This window comes from Phoca vitulina, unplaced genomic scaffold (genome assembly GCF_004348235.1).
Source record: "Phoca vitulina isolate PV1807 unplaced genomic scaffold, GSC_HSeal_1.0 scaffold5, whole genome shotgun sequence".
NCBI classification, from domain to species: Eukaryota; Metazoa; Chordata; class Mammalia; order Carnivora; family Phocidae; genus Phoca; species Phoca vitulina.
The window spans coordinates 15,774,650-15,796,162 of record NW_022589708.1 but is presented as its reverse complement, the minus strand read 5'-3'; the positions used below and the strand labels follow the sequence as shown (position 1 = coordinate 15,796,162).

Here is a 21,513-nt window from a genome sequence, read left to right as displayed (position 1 = left end):
TGAGCAGGGAGCCCAACACAGGGCTCCATCCCAGGCTCCATCCGAGGCCCTGCTGCTTGTGCTATGTGATTGAGGCCAAGTGATTTACCCCCTCACAGCCCCGGCCTCCTCTGCTCAAGTGGGGCCATGAGAACTACACAATGAGGTGTGAAGAATGGGTTTATGGTGGTGTCCACCACGTAGATGACATCTCACTAAAGGAAGAGGTCACAGCAGAGCTGCATTCTCAGTCATTTTGCTGTAAGGTGAAGGCAACTTTCAACATGTTCGTGCAAACTGGAGGTAATATGGATTGCTGGATATCTAATAGGTATGTGGCAGCCAGCGCTGCTTTCCTGATGGTTAGGAGCATATGTCTCATCTCCTGGTTGTGTGTATCAGTGAAATCCCACTAGGGCCAGCCAGGGCAGCTTCATGCTTGTTGCACAGGGTCCCACGTTTAGAATCAAACCCGTTTGATTTAATGCTCTGCTACTGCCATGTTAAAATTCTTCGTTTTTTTGACCAGAAGCCCCACATTTTTATTTTGCACCATGCTCCACAAATTATGTAGCTTGTTTTGAGGACACAGTTTCTTACTAGGTCCTGTAAGCCTGGTCTACAAGGCACTGTTCTTTATACATAGTAGGTTTGTGTTAAGTGTCTGTGAATTGAGCTGACATTGTCACCAATGAGTAACTGAACATGAATTCATTTATTTGAGGCTGGCTCTCAGAGATCACAGCTCTTCCCGAGTTTAAGTCTCTTTGTGGACAGGCCTCTTTGGCCAATCGCAAGAGTCCCGATTACAATACTCATTTAAAGGAAATTCTGTAAATGTAGAACTGGTTGGAGTATTTGCAGGATCTACGTTCATAACTTTAGACAGGAAGATTCATTAAATGTTAGAAATTAATTTGTGGATGGGACGCCTGGGTGGCTCAGTCGTTAAGCGTCTGCCTTCGGCTCAGGTCATGATCCCAGGGTCCTGGGATCGAGCCCCACATCGGGCTCCCTGCTCGGCGGGAAGCCTGCTTCTCTCTCTCCCACTCCCCCTGCTTGTGTTCCCTCTCTCGCTGTGTCTCTCTCTGTCAAATAAATAAATAAAATCTTAAAAAAAAAAAAAGAAAGAAATTAATTTGTGGAGCAAGCAAAAACGTGGAAAAACGTTAGCAAAATCACTTGAGAAAAGGTGATGACCAATGTTTTTAATATTGGCATAGTTAGCAGCTGACTTTAAATACGTCCTTGATCAACATAAAGAAGCATTTCAAGGGAAAGGAAATAAATTATAATGCCATTAACCATCACACATTATAGAAGTACCTATTATAAGAGAAAATCTTTTCTAAGTTTTACTGTTCTGGATCTAAGCTTATTCGTAGAAAAAGAGAATCAAATACTATACTTGATTTCATTTTGGAATATTAATAGGATTAAAATAGCTTTAAATTTTCCTTTGACCCACTAAGCTAGGAAGTCAAGGTGCTAAAAATATATACTGTTGCTTCAAAATAGGCAGAAATGGATAACTCTAGAAAAGGATTTTTTTTTTTTTTAATTTTTGCGAAGTATAACAGAGCAAAAGGACCTTTTGGGAGAAACTTGAACCAATTTCAATGCATAATTTGGCTATATATATAAACGTGTCTATATGTGTCATGTAGCTTTCCTTGTCAAAAAATATCTTAAAACTTATACACAGAAAGTATCAATAACATAAAATTTCACATCCCCCTTTTAGAACTATGGCCTTAACATTTTGTAGGGAAATAAAGCTTTGGTTAACCTTGGCTCTGGCAGACCTCATTAAAATAACAGCCTGTCAGTTTCAAGTTTAAAATAACAGGGTTGTCAGTTTTATATGCGGTCGAACAATCTACAATTTTATTTTCTGGGAAGCCTGTAGGAAGTGCCGGAAGGGGCGGAAAGATTGGACAACAGTGCCATCTGGTGGCTCTCGTGGAAGCCCGTCTCTAACCACCTACGGGTGTGGCTGGACTTTCTCAAGGAGAAGGTGGAGTGATACTGGGCTGCCTTGAACTTAATTTCTTTTCTTCAACTTTTTGACAGCCTTTTGTCTTTAAGATGCATGCACATGCCCGGAGCCAATATGCAGTTTATAACTCAAAATTACAGCAAATCAATAAGATACTCTCTGCTCTTTAGTAACCTATAATTTCTGCATATCAATGGCTTGGTGCCATTAATTTTCAAGAGAATAAATCTTGTGAAAAGAAAGGGATATGGAAAAAAAAAAACCTTTAAGATTTTTTTATGGGTATCTTGGGAAAAGTTCTTCAGACTGTTCATATATGAGTTGTATACTTTTCTGGATGATTGTTATACTTAAGTAAAAATAAACAAACATAAGCCAAAAAATCTCTGTCACACAGGCAAAGTATTGGCAGATGTCACAAAGCTGAATGCAACATGCTCCCATTTATTTAAATGGAACCACTTTTAGGGATAGGCTGGATCTCAGCCAGATTTCAAATATAACCTAACTCCAATTCAGTTCTTTCCTGGTGCATTTTGGGCAGTTGATTAAGGGGAGGCAGTGGACAACAGAAGAATGGCATCAAAGGAAAGACATACAAATGAGTTCTGCTGATTTGAAGAGAAGCCTACCCAAAGAATTCGGAAGGACATGCAGAATGCTCTAATGTTAAGCTAATAGCCTGCCTTCAGCTCAAACAATCCAGCCGCTCTTATATCACTGGCCCCCACTCCTAATATGCTCAGGAAGAACCTTACACCTGCATTCTCAGTATGGTAGCCCCCAGCCACATATGGCTACTGAGCACTTGAGATGTGCTGTAGATAGAGCTGACATGTGCTGTAGGTGTAAAAACCACACTAGATTTTGAGACCAATCCATATGGTCCAATATGGTGGCCGCTAGTCTCAAGTGGCTACTGAGCACTGCAGACATCTGTAGACTGAATGGAGATGGGCTGTAAGCATACAATACACACTGAATGTTGGAAGAGTAGTACTAAAAAAAGAATGTAAAATATCTCATTAAGATTTTTTCATATGTTTTATATGTTGAAATGATAATATTTTGGATATACTAGGTTAAAGTATTTCTATTGCATGTGGCTGCTTTAGACTCTCATTGCTTTCTGGCCCAGAAAGGCCATTCTGCCATTTCACAGGTTGTTCCTCTCCCACTAGAGCTAAAAAGGGTGATCTCTGACATCCTTGCTGCTTGTAGGAGACTAAGAGAATCTATTGAGGTTATGGGATGCTTAAGATATAAAGGTGAAAGTCAAGTACAATTATATCATGGAGTCTAATCATAAAAGGAGTAAATGGCACCCCTCATTGATGCTTCAGGGGGTAAATTGGATCTTGAAGGCAACCAGATGGCTCCCAGGAAAAGGTAATTTACCTCACAGGGATAAGAACTTGATTTCCAAGAAAGAGTACACGTTAGTCACCCTATGCCATCTGTCCCCATAGAGATATTTCTATGCATTAAGAACTTCTAGCTCCAAGTGCCCTAGGCAATATATTAACTTACTAAGTTCTACTAAATCTTTAAGAAGATAGTCGAGGAAGTGGTATTTTCTCCATTTAGAAACCAATTTTTAGGGAAATTATATGACTTTGCCAAAGTTACAGTAAAAGCAAACATACCTCCATGTACTTGGCACTTTTCTCCCCTACTGAAGAGGCTTCACATCTATGAGCTTTTGCCACATAGGGTGCCTCTGTCAAAAAGAGCTCTTCCAGACTCTTCTACCTGCAAAATGCTATTCATCCTTTAGTCCCATCTCACCTGCCACCTCTTCCTTGGAGCTCCCCTTGATTCCACCATCTACTCAATAATAAGGCGCTGACTATACTGTGCCCTACAATCCATGAAAGTATGAGATTTACTAAGCTTCTTTATATGTAAATCTCCTTCCCCTACTGGGTAGTAAGTTCCTTGAAGGCAGGACCATCTCGTATCTATCACTGTGCGCCTAGTACATTGTAGACACTAAACAGGTAGGTGTGTGTGTGTGTGTAATTGAGTTGACTACCCATAAATAGACCCTGAGCAACCATTTCTCCATAAAATAGGGATGTTTACAAGAGAGATGTCCCTCCCTATGGCAATAAGTTATTCTCTAAGTAAGAGCATCAAGAATTTAAATTTCACTTACAATTTGTTTGAAGTCTCAGAATTTAAATTTACCCTCTGCCTGCTCTACTTCATTTATCTACCTATTCATTCATTCATTTGCTATCTATTGAGTACTACTATAAACCAGGCATTGTGCCAGATAGGACACTCATCTCCTAGGATGCAGTGAACACAAAGGACAGAGGCCCTGCCCCTAGGTCACTTGCAATCTGGGCAGGAAAACCCATTACAAGGAATGCAGACATCTGTAGGACAGGAAAAACCAGAGGGATCTCTTGGAGCACACACTGGGGAGTGACTGTGGATGTCAGAGGAGGAGTCTTAGGGGAGGGACGTTGGAGTTGAGACTCACGGAAGAAATTATCACTAAATCATACTCTTCTTTTCCCAATGTATAGACCATATGTTTGAGGTAGAATTCATAGACATCCTTGGGTCCTGTGATTTACATTCTTGGGTGCAATTTTTAGTATCTCATTTTGTTATTCCTCAAAATCCCTCATGCCAAAATCACTGGCAATTAAACTTGAACCAATTGCCAATTAGATTCATGAAGGAAAAGGCAGACCATTGTGTTACATCACAAATGTAACACAATGGATGCAAAAATATCATTTATTTTATATCACATAGTACAAGTCTACATAGTTAAGTATAAATCAAATCACACATGCCCAAAAGAGATTTATGTGCTTTTGGTTGTCTATTCCATGAGACATTTAGGGCAACCCATCTCTACCCTAAATGGCTTTAGAATTTCGATACATCTGATTTCCACCTACCACTTTCTGAATATTTTCTGTGATGCATCTAAATTACTTTTCCAATATGTGAACATGTTTGCAAGTACACTCCCTGGTGGATGGAATCACATTTCCAACACCTTCCTTAAGAAGTTCCTGCTCAATTACAGCAATCTCAGGTGAGCAAAAGAAAGCTTCTCATTCCCAAGTAAGTTCCAAATATCTACAGTAGCTTCAGAGGAAGAGATGAAAATACACATCTATCTCTCAGCTTTGGTGTGAAACAATACAGCCTCAAACATTTGGAATTAAATGATGAATTCTAAAATATTCAGGAATGCCTAAACTCAAAACTGTATGCCTCCCCCCCCCCCACTTTTTTTAAATTAGCAGACGTACTTTTAATATCCTGGATTTCATTTCCTGAAGATGAGATTTCAATATTTTAAGCGTAATTTCAGGTGGGTATGTGCCTAGCTGAATCATTGCATTATGTCAATCACGGGTAGAAGTAGAAATTCTGTATGGATTTTCTGAGTATCGTCAAAGATCCTATAATGGGATTGCACATTTGAAATAATAGTTGGCAAAGAATCAGAACTTTTTCACCAAGACTGGATGTTCACAACATCAAACTTTGTTTCACATTGGCAAAATTGGGCTGCTAAATATATAAGCTTTGTCTGGCAGTTTTCTGAATTAGTGATAATTTCCACGTCAGTCCCATACAAAGGGATCAATCCCAGGCCATTGCCATGATCTTATTGGCTACATTAGGTAGTTGAGGGAAAGTGGAGGAAATTTGTTCTTCTTCAAACCATAAAGAACTTCCAAAAGTTTTCATTCCACAGTGATAGAATAGATGGTCGTGGGAACAGAGATCAGTTATTAAATATCCGAATGGCCTTAATGTGCCTTACATAACTGCTAAAAATACTGAATTCATTCTCTTCTTTTGAGAATGCATCTGAGATCTTTCTATCCTGCCATATAAAGACAGCATTTCTAATAACCTAATTTAGAATCAGTGCTTGTCACAATACATGCTCTAGATCAGGGAAAGCTCCTTGGGGATGTCTGCACCCACACGACCAAAATAATGCCTGAGAAATAACAGAGAACAATGTTAACAACCAAGGAAGATAGAGCTGACCTCAAAAGCCAAGAGCAGAGATTGAGAGAGCAAAGACTGGATAGACCCAATGTCACCAGCGAAGCAAAAGGAGAATTTACCAGGTGATGGTCAGAGAAAAACAGAATCCACTCTGAAACTAGCTATAGATCACAAAGAACAAAGCAAAGCAAGCAAAATGGTTGGGGGCTCAGTCTCAGTGTCAGTCGCAGGAAGAAGAACAAGAATATGCTTATGCTTTGTGGTCAAGCCTTGTCCATGAAAATCCCCAGAACTGCTCATGAGGGAAAGTGACTTAGTTTAGGTCAGGCAGAGAATATCAAGTCCTCTTCACAGTAGGCATTGAAAGCTGTCATTGGAAATGTTTAAATAGAGTCTAGGTGAGTACCTGTCAAGAATGCTCTAGAGGCTTTGGACAATGGAAGCTCTGCTGAGTCTTCAAATTTCATGATTCAAGAATAACATCACTCCTTGAAATTATTTATATTTTCACATTTGAGAAGTAAAGAGTACCACAATTTAGGTACCCACTGTGCAAAATAATACTTTGGTTTCATATGCGTTTCTGCAGACCTAATGTCTCCGTGTCTTTTTCTTCTCACTATTGAATTCAATGATAGTTCAGTGTCAGACTGTGTCATCTCCAAGGTGTGTAGAATGCTTACTACCCTCACTTGCTTAAAATGTAATACCATAGGGAATGAGGCACAATCAGAACATTAGGTATAAACATGAGTATTTGAAACTCGATTGTTTTCTCAATATGGGCTGCAAACATCTGATGTGAACAGCATAGGAAGGTATTTCTGGTTTTCCCATATTAATTCTACTTGAGGACCAGTGTTTTGCCAGAAAAAGACCTCATCTGTCTTTTCAGGGTCATGCACTTCCATAGCATCATCATGTAGTCAAGAAACTCAAAGCCTGAAGCCAGGCAGGATGACACAGACTCTAAATTTTTCATCCAATTCCCAATCCCCTGAGAAACTCAACAAAAGTAAGCATTGTCTTTTTGAACCTTCAAGGATTCTCTCACTTGCTGCTGATTTTTTCATCCTTCTTAGTTTTTCCTACAAAATACATGTGTGTTTGTCTCCTTAGGGAGGAATGTAAAAAGTACCATACCACAGGGAAATATATGTAATTTTTTTAAAATATGGTAATACTTTGAAATATTTTGAAAAACATCGTAATAGACTAGAACTTATCATTGGATTCCCTGGGAACATCTGAGAAAGCCCAGAATGTAAGGTTGGTTTTAGGTTGTGTAGTGACCCAGGGCACTCAGCACAATGCTCAGTGTGTCATGTGGCCAAAGTCTACTTTGGGTTCACTGACAGACTGTGTTCGACAGGACCCTACTGTCATCCCCAAGACTCAGTTAATATTTTCCTGAAAGGAAACATGTTGGGAGTGGCTTCTCAGTGCATCTCAGGACCTGCCCAAACATTACACTATAGACAATCTGAGACATGAAAAATAACCCCAAAGAGTTTCACACACTCAAAAGACAGGCGAAGTTGAAGTTCTCATGATTAGGATGCTAAAAACTACGTCAGCAGAAGGGACTTGAGTCCAGACTTGAACATAAATCAAGCAGGTATACTGAGCAAGTCTTGTGTCTTCAGCTTCCTCATTGAACTACCTAGCATTAGTAACCCCGACTTCTTCAAGAATATTAGTGGGATTGCGTTTACAGATATTGGGCCACATCAGAAGAGTTAGCATTCCCTCCGAGACTTCAGAACTTTAAATACTCTACTCTAGACCGTCGGTACATGTTTTCAAGTGAGTGTGAGAAGTTGTGAACAGGTTCATTCACAGACCTCTGTTTGATCACTGAAGGAATATACACGACTTGAATTCTAATGCAAGTTCACACAGTGAATTGAATGACTTGGTGCTATAATAAAAGATCATGCTTCTCTAGAGTAAAGCTGGACAAGGTCACAGTCTCTGAAACTGGGTTGTTAAACTCTCGGGTTGCAAGAATAGTATTATCTATTGTGAATTTCCCTTAACTTGACCAAGTAAAGTGGCGTTGTCCATGAGGCAAACGTGAGGCTGACTTTGTCTCTTTAAACAGATTGTTTTCCCAAGCTAACAAATGACCTTCAGCCTATAAAATATTCACATTGTCTTTCCCCCCTCAATATGTATTATTTAGTGTATAGCCCTTTAAATATTAACCATCTTTTTTCTAAAGATATGGTATATATTATTTACATCCAGCTACATTAGGTTTTCATACAGATGAAATAGGTACATTGGAATCTTTGTGAAACCATGAACAAATAGGGCATCCGGCCAGGTGCACACAACAGGTGCCCAGTGAAGTGAATTCTGGGGCGGGCATGATTGGCAGAGGACAGCAGGTGGCCTTCTCACAGTTCACGTCTCACACTTCACAGGGAAGATCCGGGAGAAATTAAAGGTCCAGTATAGATGGACTTTGGGCCTCAGGTAGACAGATATACAGCCATGGGCAAAATCTCCTGGAGGAAATCAAATGTGCCCCATCAAAGGATCCACAGAGGAGACAAAGGTAATAATAGCTCAAAAACACCCCTAATCAGTATTTCATAGGTCACTTTGCTTAGAAAACTAAAGGGAAGTTACTGGAAATGGTAGGGCTTTATAAGGATTATAAAAACTGCTTAAGATGGGATTCATTCCATTTTTACTTAAATTCTCATGGTGTTTCCCCAAGCCAACATTGCCTTTAAGATCTCCAAGCCTCTTCCATCAAGCCTGTGTAAATTATGCCTAGGATGACATTTGAGATGACAGAAGACTAGAATCCTAATTAGAGGATTGGAGGGGCCATCTGAGATCTCACTCTCACTCAGGGGATAATCAGGTCGAGGGAAAGCACCTTTTTTGGAAGGCCGGCAGAATTTGTCCATGTCTTCCTTATTCTCCAAAGGGAAGTCCAAGAAGGCGGTAGCTGGCAGATAATCAATCATTTTTGAAATCTTACCTCCCTTAGCAGATAATCGGCAGTGCTCTTCATGTATTTATTCACTCGACAAATATTCCTTAAGTCCCCAGGACACGCACAGCACTGTTTACCGAGGCTCTGCTGCAGAGCAGATATTCCGTGGGAGTCAGGAAAGCATAGGGGCTCCTTAGCAAAAGGAGGAGCCGAAGACCAGAGCCATGGCTAAAAGCAATGTGTTCTGGATGGATTATATCATCCCATTGTTGGAAGTGAAAACTTGGAGCACAATGTTGCATTTTTTTTTGTTTTTAACCCCTCTGGGTAGAAATGACTAATTGCCCAGCTTCCTAATTGTCCCCATGGCAAGATTCAGTGGCCACAAAAGAGCAAATATCAGCAAAGATGTCTTTGCTTGGGAGGGACTATGGTTTTCCCCAGGATTTTTCAGGCAAATTGATACCAGTTCTCCCAAAGCCCTTTGCTTTTAATCCCATCACATTTGCTCCATGTCTGTTTACCCCCTCCTACACAGGGACGCTAGGGTAGCGAGGACGTACTGGCCATATTTGTATCCCCAGAGTGAAACATAAAACCTGACTGAGAGAAGGCACATATGAAGTGTTTAATGAATGAATGGTAGCAACAAAAGCCTTTTTCTTATTTAACCAATGCAATGGAAATTTTTCTGAATTATAATACACTTTCCTATCTCATTAAACTGATTTCACTGGATGTTTTTGCTTGCTAAGTCACTGATTCAAAATATATTGGGTCAGTCCCTGTGCTACAGATCGGCAAGCACCAAACTGTTTGGATCTCACCTCTCGATTGGCAAAAAGTTAGAATCATAGACCTCAGTGCGTTTGTAACTATGCATAAATTATATATGAGCACTACTGAACTAATGTATTTTCTGTAACTTGTGAAAAGTATGCAAAAAGCAGAAACTTTTGAAGAAAGAGGTAAAACAAAGAATCTTTATTTGTTTTACTTCACAATGTTGCAGATGTACTAAGAGTAAGCCTGCCATTTTATTGTTGTTCAATTGCGCTTGCACTTTTGGAAATAAAAGAAATCCAAAGTTTCTTTGCAGAAGTCAGTTTAAGTCACTCGTCCATTTAATGAGTTAGTGAAAACTACATAATCTAATTCATAAGTGCATTTAACCAGGATATGTGAACTGCTGTAGATTTCAGTACCCCGGGAACAAGCTAATGGAAGAGAGAGGTGCTACTAGAAGCCCCTTTCCACTCTGGAAAAGTCTTTCAGGATAACTGAGAAATGGCCATCACCATATGGACCCATTAAGAGACATATCCATCTGTAGATCGATTAAATATTAGGAAAGCTGAATTCCTCTTATATTTTTATATTTAAAAAGTAAAAATAGAAATTCTCATGTTTTCATCCTGAATCACATTGAATCATCTTGCTCGCACCAGGGATGGATACATACCTCCGCCACCAACCCAACAAACACTCTCCGGAGGCGGTGGCTATGGGACATGTCCCTCTTAAGCCTGCTGGCGAAGAGAAACAATTCTGAAGCCTACGCTTGAATTTGAATCTGATGTCTACCATTTATTAGATGTAGGGCAAGTTTCTTCACCTCTTAAAGACTCCGTTTCCCATTGTAAAAGGGGATAATGACCATACATCAGCACGGAGTTGAGGATTGCATGTGAGTGTCTTAGCCCAGTGAAAGCTCACAGTCAGTCCCCAACTGCTTTGAGTGGTCACTGCCCTGTGCTGAATTCAGCAAGGCTCTTAAACATCATGTGCCCTGAAAACAAAGTCTCATTTCTTTTCCCAACTTTTCGTTATTTTAAACTTTTTCTAACAATACTGAAATGGTTGAAAAAAATAATGAAATGAACATCCATATGCCTCTCAAGTAGGCTCAGTGATGGTTGACTTTTTTGCTATTTTCAAAGAATTAAAAAACAAAGTAACACTTTATTCCTAAATATCTCAACATCAATCTTTTAAAAGCAAAGACAGTCTCCTACATAAACACAATACAGTGATTACACTTAAGAATATTATTGGTAATTCAGTAATATCATCTACTGTCCATTCTGTATTCAAATTTCTCCATTTATCTCAAAACTCTTTCTTATAATTGGGTACTTACCTCTTCCAAATCCGGGATTCAGTAAAGGTCCACCCATAGCATTAGGTTGTTACATTTTTAGTTTCTTTTCATCTAGGACAGTCTTCCTGCCTTTTTACCATTTTTACCTCTTTTGAAGAGTTGAGGCCAGTTGTCTTATATAATATCCCACACACTGAATGGGCCTGATCATTTATTTATGGTGTTACTTAGTTTGGCCCTATACCCCGCAGTATTCCCTGTAAACCAGAACTTGGTAATTCAGAATCTCGATGAAATTCAAGTTCGATATCTGGGACAAGATTATTTCTTAAATGAAATTGTCGGACACCCAGGACTTGGATCATCCTTTCTGCTCTTTGATGTTGTTAATCCCTTTGGTTTTGCAATCATCCCATCTTGTCAGCTTCCTCCTTCTTTTGTCTGATTTTGTGATTCTGAAAGGGTGGGCATGAAAATGGTACCACTGTTTTCCTATAGTCAAGTATGCATGGACCTTCTGACAAGCCTTCAACAGAGTCGATGCTTTTACTGGACCCAGGAGTTGAAATTGTCCGAAATCAGAATAAACTCCAGATAAGTTCTAGAAGAGGGCCATATTTTCCCTGTGGCCCCCAACAGTGTGTATTTGGATCGGAGGCCTGAAGCATAACGGAAGTTAACTTCCAAAATCTCTCAGTGGTGTAGATGCAAAACATTTAATACTCGGTGATTACTGGTATTACTGACATTACAGCATTACGAACTTAACACTGGACAAATGGCAACTGTAACTTGCAAGTACTTGAGAAAGTTAATTTGTCCTAGAATAGCGCCTGTGGGAAGCAGAAAGACATTGCTGCAAACTATTTATTTTGATCCCAGGCCTCTGTCCCCATCAGGTCTGCGTTAGTAAGGAATTAGGATTCACTGTACTTCAGCGACCATTCTGACCACCAGTTCTTGCTAGCATAAAGCTTAGCTCACTGTCGTGTGCACTAAGGTTTCCAGGAAGAAAATTTTAAAAACAACTCAGGTCTCGAGTTACCACAAAGTGGTCACACACATTGTTCAGAGATAAAAATAAGAGAAAATGTGAAAATATTTAAACGGCGGAAGGATTAAAAACCTTGCATGATCCTGAAAAACAAACTGCAATCAAGTGGATATTCTTTGGAATCAAAGGCGTGCGCCTCCCTGGTGGCTAATAGGGTCCCTTTTTTGCAGCTTGTCTGCATGGCCCCCTCGGCTGGAAGTGAATTGGCCGATGTTTCCATGCAGAATGTTAAAACGGCATGTGCACCCCTTGCTGTTCCTTTGCTGTTATGTCCTCCAATCACACCGTGAAAACGCCTGGCTACTGAAATACCAGAGTGAACACAACCTGATTATAAGATGTCCTGTGGTGACTCAGAGGGGACCCACACACTCCTCACTTAGCCAGATACAACCCACCCCTCCTCCTGCCCTTCTGACATGAGTGCGTGTTGTGGGACCACCCTATTTTGTGTTAGCAAGATTGTCCGTGGCCTTGTAATAGATTGGGACAATTAAATCTATTTTCCCAATCGACATGTATTGAGCTCCTACCATGTTGTAAGGTATGTGTGAACAACCTGTCTTTGTTTGCCGGGACTTCCCAGTTTTAGTACTGAAAATATGGCATGTTCTAGAACGCCCATGTCCCAGGCAAACGGGGGTGGTTGGTCACCTGGCCCATCTCAGCACTGAGGATGACAAGTTAGAACCGTCTCCCTGCGTCAAGAAGCAGGTGGTCTTAGAATCAGAAAAGTAAGCCAATTACAAAAACTTAGAGTAATCAGTACTTAAAATAATGAACAGGGCACCGTGGACACAGAAAGTTGAATCTAACTAACTGGGAAGCCAGAGAATGTTCCTTGAAAGAGACAATGCTTGAGTGTGATTTAAAGAATGAGCAGCACAACATACACAGTTAAATTTTGCAAGCCTCAAAAGAGGAGATACTGTGGGACGTCATGCTATTTTATTTTCTTTGTGTCCCAAAATACATATCTTTGGTTCAGATTCCCACAGTGTAAAGGTAGGATCTTAGCATTAAATAAGCAGAAAAGAGAATGGTAATTCTTGGTGTACTTTATTATGGGACAGAATACATCTTACAGTATTTCAGGACTGAAGCTAGTGACAGTTTTCTGGATTAGTTATGCATATGCAATGCCTATTTCTTTTCCTGGAGTTTGTGTTTGAGAACCATGAGAATGAGTAGCTTAGGGGTGATAGCCCAGGTTTCAAAGGTGAGGGACACCAATGTGGCACCTTGAAGAACAAATCAAGTGAGGGATTTTATTTTTGACATGTTTTATTTTGAAAAAAATTCAAATGTACTGAAAAATTGCATTTTTAAAAAATTGTATACTTCCATCTAGATTCATTCAGCATTAAAAATTTGCCACATTTGCAGGGCACCTGGGTGGCTCAGTCAGTTGAGCGTCCAACTCTTGGTTTCAGCTCAGGTCATGATCTCATGGGTCGTGGGATCAAGCCCTACATCGGGCTTTGCACTCTGTGGGGAGTCTGCTTGAGATTCTCTCCCCCGCCCCTCCCCCTTCTCATGTGTGCATGTGCTCTTTCTCTCTCTCTCAAATAAATAAATAAATCTTTTAAAAAGTTGTCACATTTGCAACTATCTTGCTATCTTGCTCTATCTCTGTACATCTCTGTGATGATGATGATGATGATTTGCTATCTTGCTCTATCTCTATACATCTATGTGATGATGATGATGATGATTCCTGAATCATTCTAGAGTAAGCTGTGGAAACCATAACCCTTTAACTCTAAATAGTCCAACATGTATCTCCTAAGAACATGACATTCTCCCATATGACCACAATATGAGTTCATATTCAGAAAATTCAACACCAACACAGTATTATTTAATATAGAGTTAATATTCAAATTTTGCCAACTATCTCCATAATATCCTTTCTGGCAATTATTTTTCCAACCTAGTGCCCAATCCAGAATCATATGCTGCATTTGAATGTCATGTGTCTTATTCCTCTTAATCTGGAAGTATTCAGCCTTCCCTTGTCTTTTATGACTGACATGTTTGAAGTGTACAAGCCAATTGTCTCATAGAATGTCCATCACCTGGGACAGTGCGTTTGTTGATGTGTCCTCATGATTGGATCCGCGTTATGAATTTTAGCCACATAAGTGATGCGTCCTTCTTGTCACCTCACATCTGGAGGCACCCCAAATCACTTTGTCCCACTACTTCGATCACCTGGTTAAGGTGGGGGCTGGCCCAGTTTCTGCACTGTAGAGTGACCAGTTTTCCTTTTGTAATAATGAGGAATCTGTGGTAAATACTTTGAGATTGTGCAAACATCCTATGCCCCATCAAACTTTCACCCAACGTTTTTTGCATTTATACTGGTTTGTGAGGGCTGCTGTAACAAAGTACCACCAAGTGGGTGGCTTATGACAGATTTACTGTCTCACAATTGGGAGGCTAGAAGTCTAAGATCACGGTGTCAGTGGGGTTGGTTCCTTCTGGGATTATAAGGGCGAATCTGTTCCTTGACTCTCTCCTAGCTTCTGGTGGATGGCTGGCGATCTTTGATGTTCCTTGGATTGTAAATATATCCCCCTGATCCATGCCTTCATCTTCACATGGTGTTCTCCACGTGTATTTCTGTCTCTGTGCCTAAATTTCCCCTTTTTATAAGGACAAAGTCATGTTGGAGTAGAGTCCACCCTAATGACTCCATTTTAACCTGATCTTTTGCAACAACCCCATTTCCAAATAAAGTCACATTCACAGGTACTGTGGTTAGGACTCCAACATCTTTTGGGAGGGATGCAATTCAACCCACAACAGCATCTGTAGCTAATATTTGTTGAAATCAATTATTACTATGATGGCTGCAGAATGGTGATTTTTCTGTCATTCTTTCAACATTTATTAGTTGGCTTTTGGGGATTGTGTTTTTTTATAATTGATAAACAGAATGTGCATCCATCTGTAGCTGGATAGAAATGGCTACATGTCTTTCAAGCAAAAAATATAAAACAAAAACATACACACACATCTGTGCCCAAAGTAGTAGAAAAGGACTAACTCTCATTGCAAAGCTCCTTACCCAGTCAGATTGGCCAGAAGGAGAGCCAGGGGTTAGGGTAGCCCATGGACCAAAGTCAGCATCAGTGGGGGAAATCAGAGAGTGCAGGTCTCAAGCCATCCTAAACATTTGTTTTGTGTAAGCTACTTCTTGGAATGTCATTACTCAAGGATTCTCTTCACGCTCTAAAACAAAAGTAACATCACACTATTTAAGGGTATGTGCCAGATTCTCAAATTCAGTATTCTGATCATCTTTAGGCCTTATGGTTGAGCAGACATCTCACAGTACTGAAGCCTCTTGTCATCATCAGAATCACAGAGAAGCAAGGGCCAAAGACTATATAAATCTGGAGCTGCTGGGAAACATGATTGGAACAGAGGTTCCATATTCCTTTGTATTTACTCTTAAACCTGACAAAAGATCTTTGGAATTGTTTTCTAAAACTCTATACTCCATCCACTGAATACTTTATTTCCAAAGGCTATCGATCTCAAATACAAAATGCCAGTAAGTCTCCGTGGTTGTCCCTTCTATAATGCCTTGTGGGTATGCTAAAGCTGCTGTATCAACATACCATTTAAAGAACAGAAATTTATTGTCTCATGGCTCTGGAGGCTAGAAGTCCTAAACCAAGATGTCAGCAGGATTGGTTTTTTCTGAGGCTGTGAGGGGACAATCTTTTCTAGGTCTTTCTCTACATTGTCTTACCTTTATGCATATCTCTGTGTCCCAAGTTTCCCTTTGGACTAGGGCCATTCTAATAATCTCATTTTAACTTTTCTTACCTCTGTAAAAAACAAACAAACAAAACAAACAAACAAAAAAAAACTATGTCCGAATAAGGTCACATTCTGAGGGACTGAGTGTTAGGACTTCAGCATGTGAATGTGGGGGAATATAATTCAACCTACAACAGATGCATTTCAACTATCCATAGGTTCCCAATGTTCACATAGGGAATAGAATAGAAAATCAGAGTTGTGACTGCATGAACCTAGATGTTAACTATAGAACCAAAATGGTACTGAATCCCTGTCTCTACTCTTTCTGCAGGTGAAAAGTCAGTGCTAAGCCTGAAAACACTAAAGATGGGGTTACTAAGCTTTTCCCTGCCAACCATCCATAGGGCTGAGGATTTTATACTTACATGTATTCGGAATGACTTTTCTCTTTCTGCTGTAGAGATTTTTAAGTGGGTTTGGCTTGCTACTCACCATCCAAGTGTGCACTGTATAGACTTGTCCATCGGTTAAGAGCAGAGGTTACCAGCAAATTAGTGACAATATTTATTTCTTACAGAAACAAATAGACCATTGGGGAAAGATTTTTTCTCTCGGTGCATTGTTTTTGTGCATTTATCTGACATCCAAGCAAATGAATTCTAAAGAATATATTTAGGGAAATCTGCAATAGGGAACACCTATTTTTCCCAGCCAGAGAGGGACCCGAAGCCATTGAGATGCTTTGTAAGTTTTTAATTCAAAGCATGGGAGGACAGAAAAGATGGAAAACAAAAGCCAATTACCTGCGAACTCTCTGCCAGGAGCTAGAGGAAGATTGAGGGAGGAGGTAGGGAGGCTTTGCCTGGGCAATAAATCCTGCAGCATGGAGTCTCTCTCTTAAAACTGATAGAGTTTGTGCTCGTCCTATCACAGATTCTCTAACCTTCACCTGTGTCGTGTCCTTGTGTAGAAATGGGCAACAGCTGGGGAGACTATTCACTCTCTTTCCTTGCTTTCTTGATCAGGTCACAGACATAAAAGAGAAACTGAAGCTCTCTAAAAAGGTCTGGTCGGCATTGCCCTACACCATCTGCAAGGATGAGAGCATGACAGCAGGTGCGGCCAACGAAGAGGAGTGCTGGAATGGGCACAGCAAAGCCAGGTGAGGGGGACTCACCGTTCTTCTGGTCAGGGCATTGCACAGCCAGCCCTGGAAGTCTCTGCTGGCCCAACTCTACGGGCCTGTTTATGCAAAAAGCAATGGAGGGTGGAGGGACACGTTGTCACTTAGCGACAGCAGTTCAGAGTGACAGGTTTGATGGGCACCTGGGAGCACTTACTCTCAAGGCACCATTAAGCGTGGAATCCTTGTTCTGAATGCCTCGCCTCTGGATGAGGACGGAGGAACGGTGACAGATGCCAGGTTACGGATATCCTGAGATCACAAATCGCCTTTTATGTTTGCTTAATGACTTAAAGACAGCAGAGCTATTTTTATCCAGAGTGAAATGTGCAGGGCGCACTGTTCTTTCCATCACAAGTTAAACAGGAAGTGAAAGTTCAGCTGCAATATTTTTCACCCTTGGAGAAAAACAGTGTTTGATGGGCTCATTGGAAGGGTAAGGGAAAAAGAAAATGACCAAGGGACAACCAGAAAAGTGTTCTCATAGGTTCCCTGCCTTGAAAAGTCCCCCTGGGATCTCCGGATGAGAGATGGCTCTGTTTTCATCCTGCTGCTCGGCTGCCCAGGGTTGCTACCACTTGACGTGGAATTTCTGAATTTCTTAATTCAGCCCAGAAATGGGGCTGGCCTGAGTTTTCCTAGGGTGGAGGAGTTGGACAGGAGAACTGGCTGGGAGCTGGCAAGCAGGGCAGGACACCAGGAGAGGAGGCTGCCCAAGCACACCTCAGCGGGGATGCAGGTGGGCAGAGCAGCTGGTAAATTGGACTCAAGGAGTCTTTGGGGATTGACCAGCAGGTGCAGAAGTTAAGGGCGGGGGGGTGGGGGTTCTGTTCTGGGCCTTAGTGGGCGTTTTCAAGCAGATGAAGCCACTGTGATCAAAAAGAAACAGGAAGATCCATGGATATTAAGTTCAGAAGGAACTGCAGAAGCTAAGCAGGGGTGCAAGTGAGGTGCTCATTAGGTGTTATTTCTCACACTGCTGAGTTGAATGTTTTAGCATCTATTGGTAATGATATTATTAGCCATACTGGCTCCCCAGTATGCTTAGCAAGGCAAAAACAAGACAGCTATAGAAAGAGCTGTAGTCATTTCAGGTTGCTCCAGAATATCAATGTCCAAATCTTAGATCATGAGGGAAGACAGATATTTGTCATATCAACAACACGCCCCTCAAAAATGCTTAGTCATTTATCAGGGTCCAGCCTTATAGAAAGGAGACCTTTGGCCAGCAAATTCAGCTGTGAAATTTAACAGCTTCTAATGTGTCTTTTCCTAATGATTGTACAGAAAGACACTGTAAAGGATGACCAGATGGCCTAATGAATAAAGTGGTTGATTTTCTGAGCTGCTCTGTTACCCATCTGTGTTTACCTTTCAGCCTTGGCTGAAATGAAGGCTGTGATTTGAACTACATTCCCATGGTTACACAGGTTGCTGGCTATTAGTGCATACACAAAAGGAAAGATAAAGAAATGTTGCAGGAAGGGATTGGGGAGGGGACTACATACACTCCATCAAGAAAAAGAATGAGAAGTTGGTGGCCATTAAAGCTAGAGCTAGGGGAGACCGGGTTTAGCCGAATTCCACATTGTGCAGATCAGGAACCTGGGTGTGTGAACGATTAGTCCAAGGTTGCCCAACTAGCAAGGGTGAAATCTCCCAAGTCCTAGCCCAGTATTCTTTTACGTCAACATCCTCCTGCCTCTAAAACAAATGGCTGCTAAATATTTTTCTCCCCCGGTTAGGAGAACAAATGAAACAAATCCTTAGCTCTATAAAAGATTTAATGGACCTACATTCATTCATTCAGTCCCTCCATCCATCAGCAATGTTATTAAGCACTCCCTCTGCCCAGGCACTCTGCAAGACTCCGTGATATAAGTACTCTATGATAGTGGTGATGTCTGTCAACCAATGAAAAGCACAGTGGCAGGAGAGGGGACTGCAAGGGCCATATTGTTGCACTGTAGGCTTGGGAAAGGACAGTGTAGGTGAAGAACCACCCAGATCAGTACTTAGGGACCAGATTTGATTTTTATCCAAGGTCAATGGGAGCCCATTAGGGAAATTTATGCAGGTGAGTGAAATTATCAAATTTAATGCAGTAAAATCATTTGCAAGGATATTCCAGAATCTAATCCAGTCTATTTTTTTTAAATGAGGCTGTCAAATATTTACGACTCAAATTATATTAAAATTTCATAGTTTCTTTTTAAAATTCTTCCACTGCCATGAAATCTTAATAACTTTATATTTAATAGCACAGTAAGTAGATAACCAGTAAAGACTTGTTGAATTAATTTAATTGAAGCTTTCCTCTCATTCTCACCCAAATATTAATTGATCCAGGAACACGTGAGAAAATTTTTTCAATTCCACTAACCATTTTGTGAGTTTAAAATCCACTTGTAATGCAGGTAATAACCTATTTTTCCTTACATTTTAAGTATGGATTTTCAGATAATAGGCCTTCTAAAAATTTGGGATGCATGTAAAAAAAGAAAGAAAGAAAGGTTATTCTTATCAAAGAACCAGAACCTTGATTTAAAAAAAAAAAAAATTCTATCAACAGGGTTAATGCATTGTGGAACAGAGGTGCTTATTAGCACTGATAGAGCTTGTCATGGTCTGGAGTTCCTAACTCAAGCCTGCTTGACGAGACCACTGACAGCTTAGACATTTCTTCCTCCCTTTATGTTTTATCCATCCAACTCCTGCAGCCACATTCTTCCATGCACACCCACTCGCAATGCCCTCTCCTCCCACCTAAGCATTTGATCTGGCTTGTCTTCCAACACCCATATTTGTCCCTGCTATTTTCTGAATGCTACCCCACAGCTCGTTACCATACTTCCTGGATTCAGGAGCATACCTGTTTCACATGTTAACATATCTGAAATCAAAATGACTCCTACCAGGGATATGTCCATTTCTTCCAATGTATCGTCTTTTCCCAAAGAGCTGTGACTAAATGAATGGCTCCAGTTGACACTGATGATGACTTTAAACAGAAAGAGCAGGATACCCGTAGAGGTGGCTGCTATGGTGGCCGCTGGGTGAACCTGCTGTGTGGAGAGGGTCAAGGGTCTGGGAGCAGAGGCTCCTCTAGAATAAGGACCCGCCCCCAACTTCCTGCTCCCACCGTCAGCCCTTGCTGGCAGATCTCACCTGCTTCAGGAGCTAAGCAGGTCTGGAAACAGGAGGGGAGATAGAAGGAAGAGGCTATGCCCTTCGAGGGGGGAAATTGTGTGTATGCTGATGACCTGTGAGCACTGAGGTCTCCAGTCCATCAAAAAGACTGGTTGTCAGGAGAAGCTCTTCCCTGCTTCCCTTTCCCTTGCCAATCTCCCGGGACAATTTAAAGACCAATGCGATCATGTCTATGAAAATAGGCTGTGAATTCTAAAACAGCGCTTCCCAAATGTTAATGTGCAGGCTACAGTCTTGGGGAGCTTGTGAAAAGTGCAGATTCTGGCTCAGTAAGCCTGGGGTGGGACCTAAGATTCTGCTTTTCTAACAAGCTTCCGGAACATGGAGTTGTTGCAGATTCTGGGGCCACACGTGGAGCAGTAAGGCTCAAAGACCGAACACCAGACACCCAATGGAACACACTTATACTTAAAAAAGATTCATTGCTTATCTGAAATTCAGATGTAACTGGCAATCCTGCCGTTTTATCTGGCAGCCCTACTCTAAGCTCCTATTAACATGTAAGATACTCCCTTTTCCAGTTCACGCACACACCTCGGGGAGCATGTTATGATTTGTGGTTTTCCCTTGGCCTCCACGCATACCCTGATGCTTCCTTTAATGGGCTTTCCTTAGATTAAAAACAACAGCAACTGAGCTGAGGAGGTCACGTGGCGCAGGTGTAACGTCAGCCACTGAAGATAGCCGGAACACAGGCTAGGTTGAAGCCGTCTCGACAATGAATTGCTTAAGCTTCACATGTGCCTCAAGAGAGAATTTGAAGTTGGAAATTCTGCACAGCCTTTATAATGCAGGGTATTGTCCACACAAACCTCTGGTCTCAAATGGGATGCCCGGTGGGCTAAGGATGGGTACTTTAATTCCCTGGCCAGTGCTTGACTTAGTTAATGCCTTAGTTCATGCTGCAGTAACACACACACCAGAGTCTGGATGGCTTAAACAGAAACTGATTTCTCATAGTCTGGACGCTCTAAGTCCAAGATCAGGGGGCCAACAGGGTTGGGTTGCAGTGAGAACCCTTTTCCTGGCTTGTGGACAGCTGCTGTCTCTGCCATGTGAGGACAGAGAGAGAAAGAGGGTTCTAATCCCTTCTTCTTCTAAGGGCACTAGTCTCATCATGTGGGGGCTCCACCTTCACCCTCACCTGCAACTAATCACCTCCCAAAGGCCCCACCTCCTAATACCATCACATTGGGAGTTAAGGCTTCAACATACGGAGCTGGAGGGCAGGAAGGGGACATAAATTCTGTCTACAGCAGTT

The 21,513-nt window shown here is 41.2% G+C and overlaps 1 protein-coding gene across 4 annotated transcripts in view; it reads left to right on the top strand.

Annotated features, from left to right (window-relative positions):
* Positions 1–21,513, top strand: part of GPC6 (glypican 6) — a 1,069,657-nt gene that overhangs the window by 1,026,292 nt on the left and 21,852 nt on the right. For all 4 annotated transcript variants that reach the window (XM_032402768.1, XM_032402769.1, XM_032402767.1 and 1 more), the window contains one exon: positions 16,885–17,021. In XM_032402768.1, the coding sequence (XP_032258659.1) occupies positions 16,885–17,021 (137 nt within the window). The remainder of the gene's footprint in view (positions 1–16,884; positions 17,022–21,513) is intronic.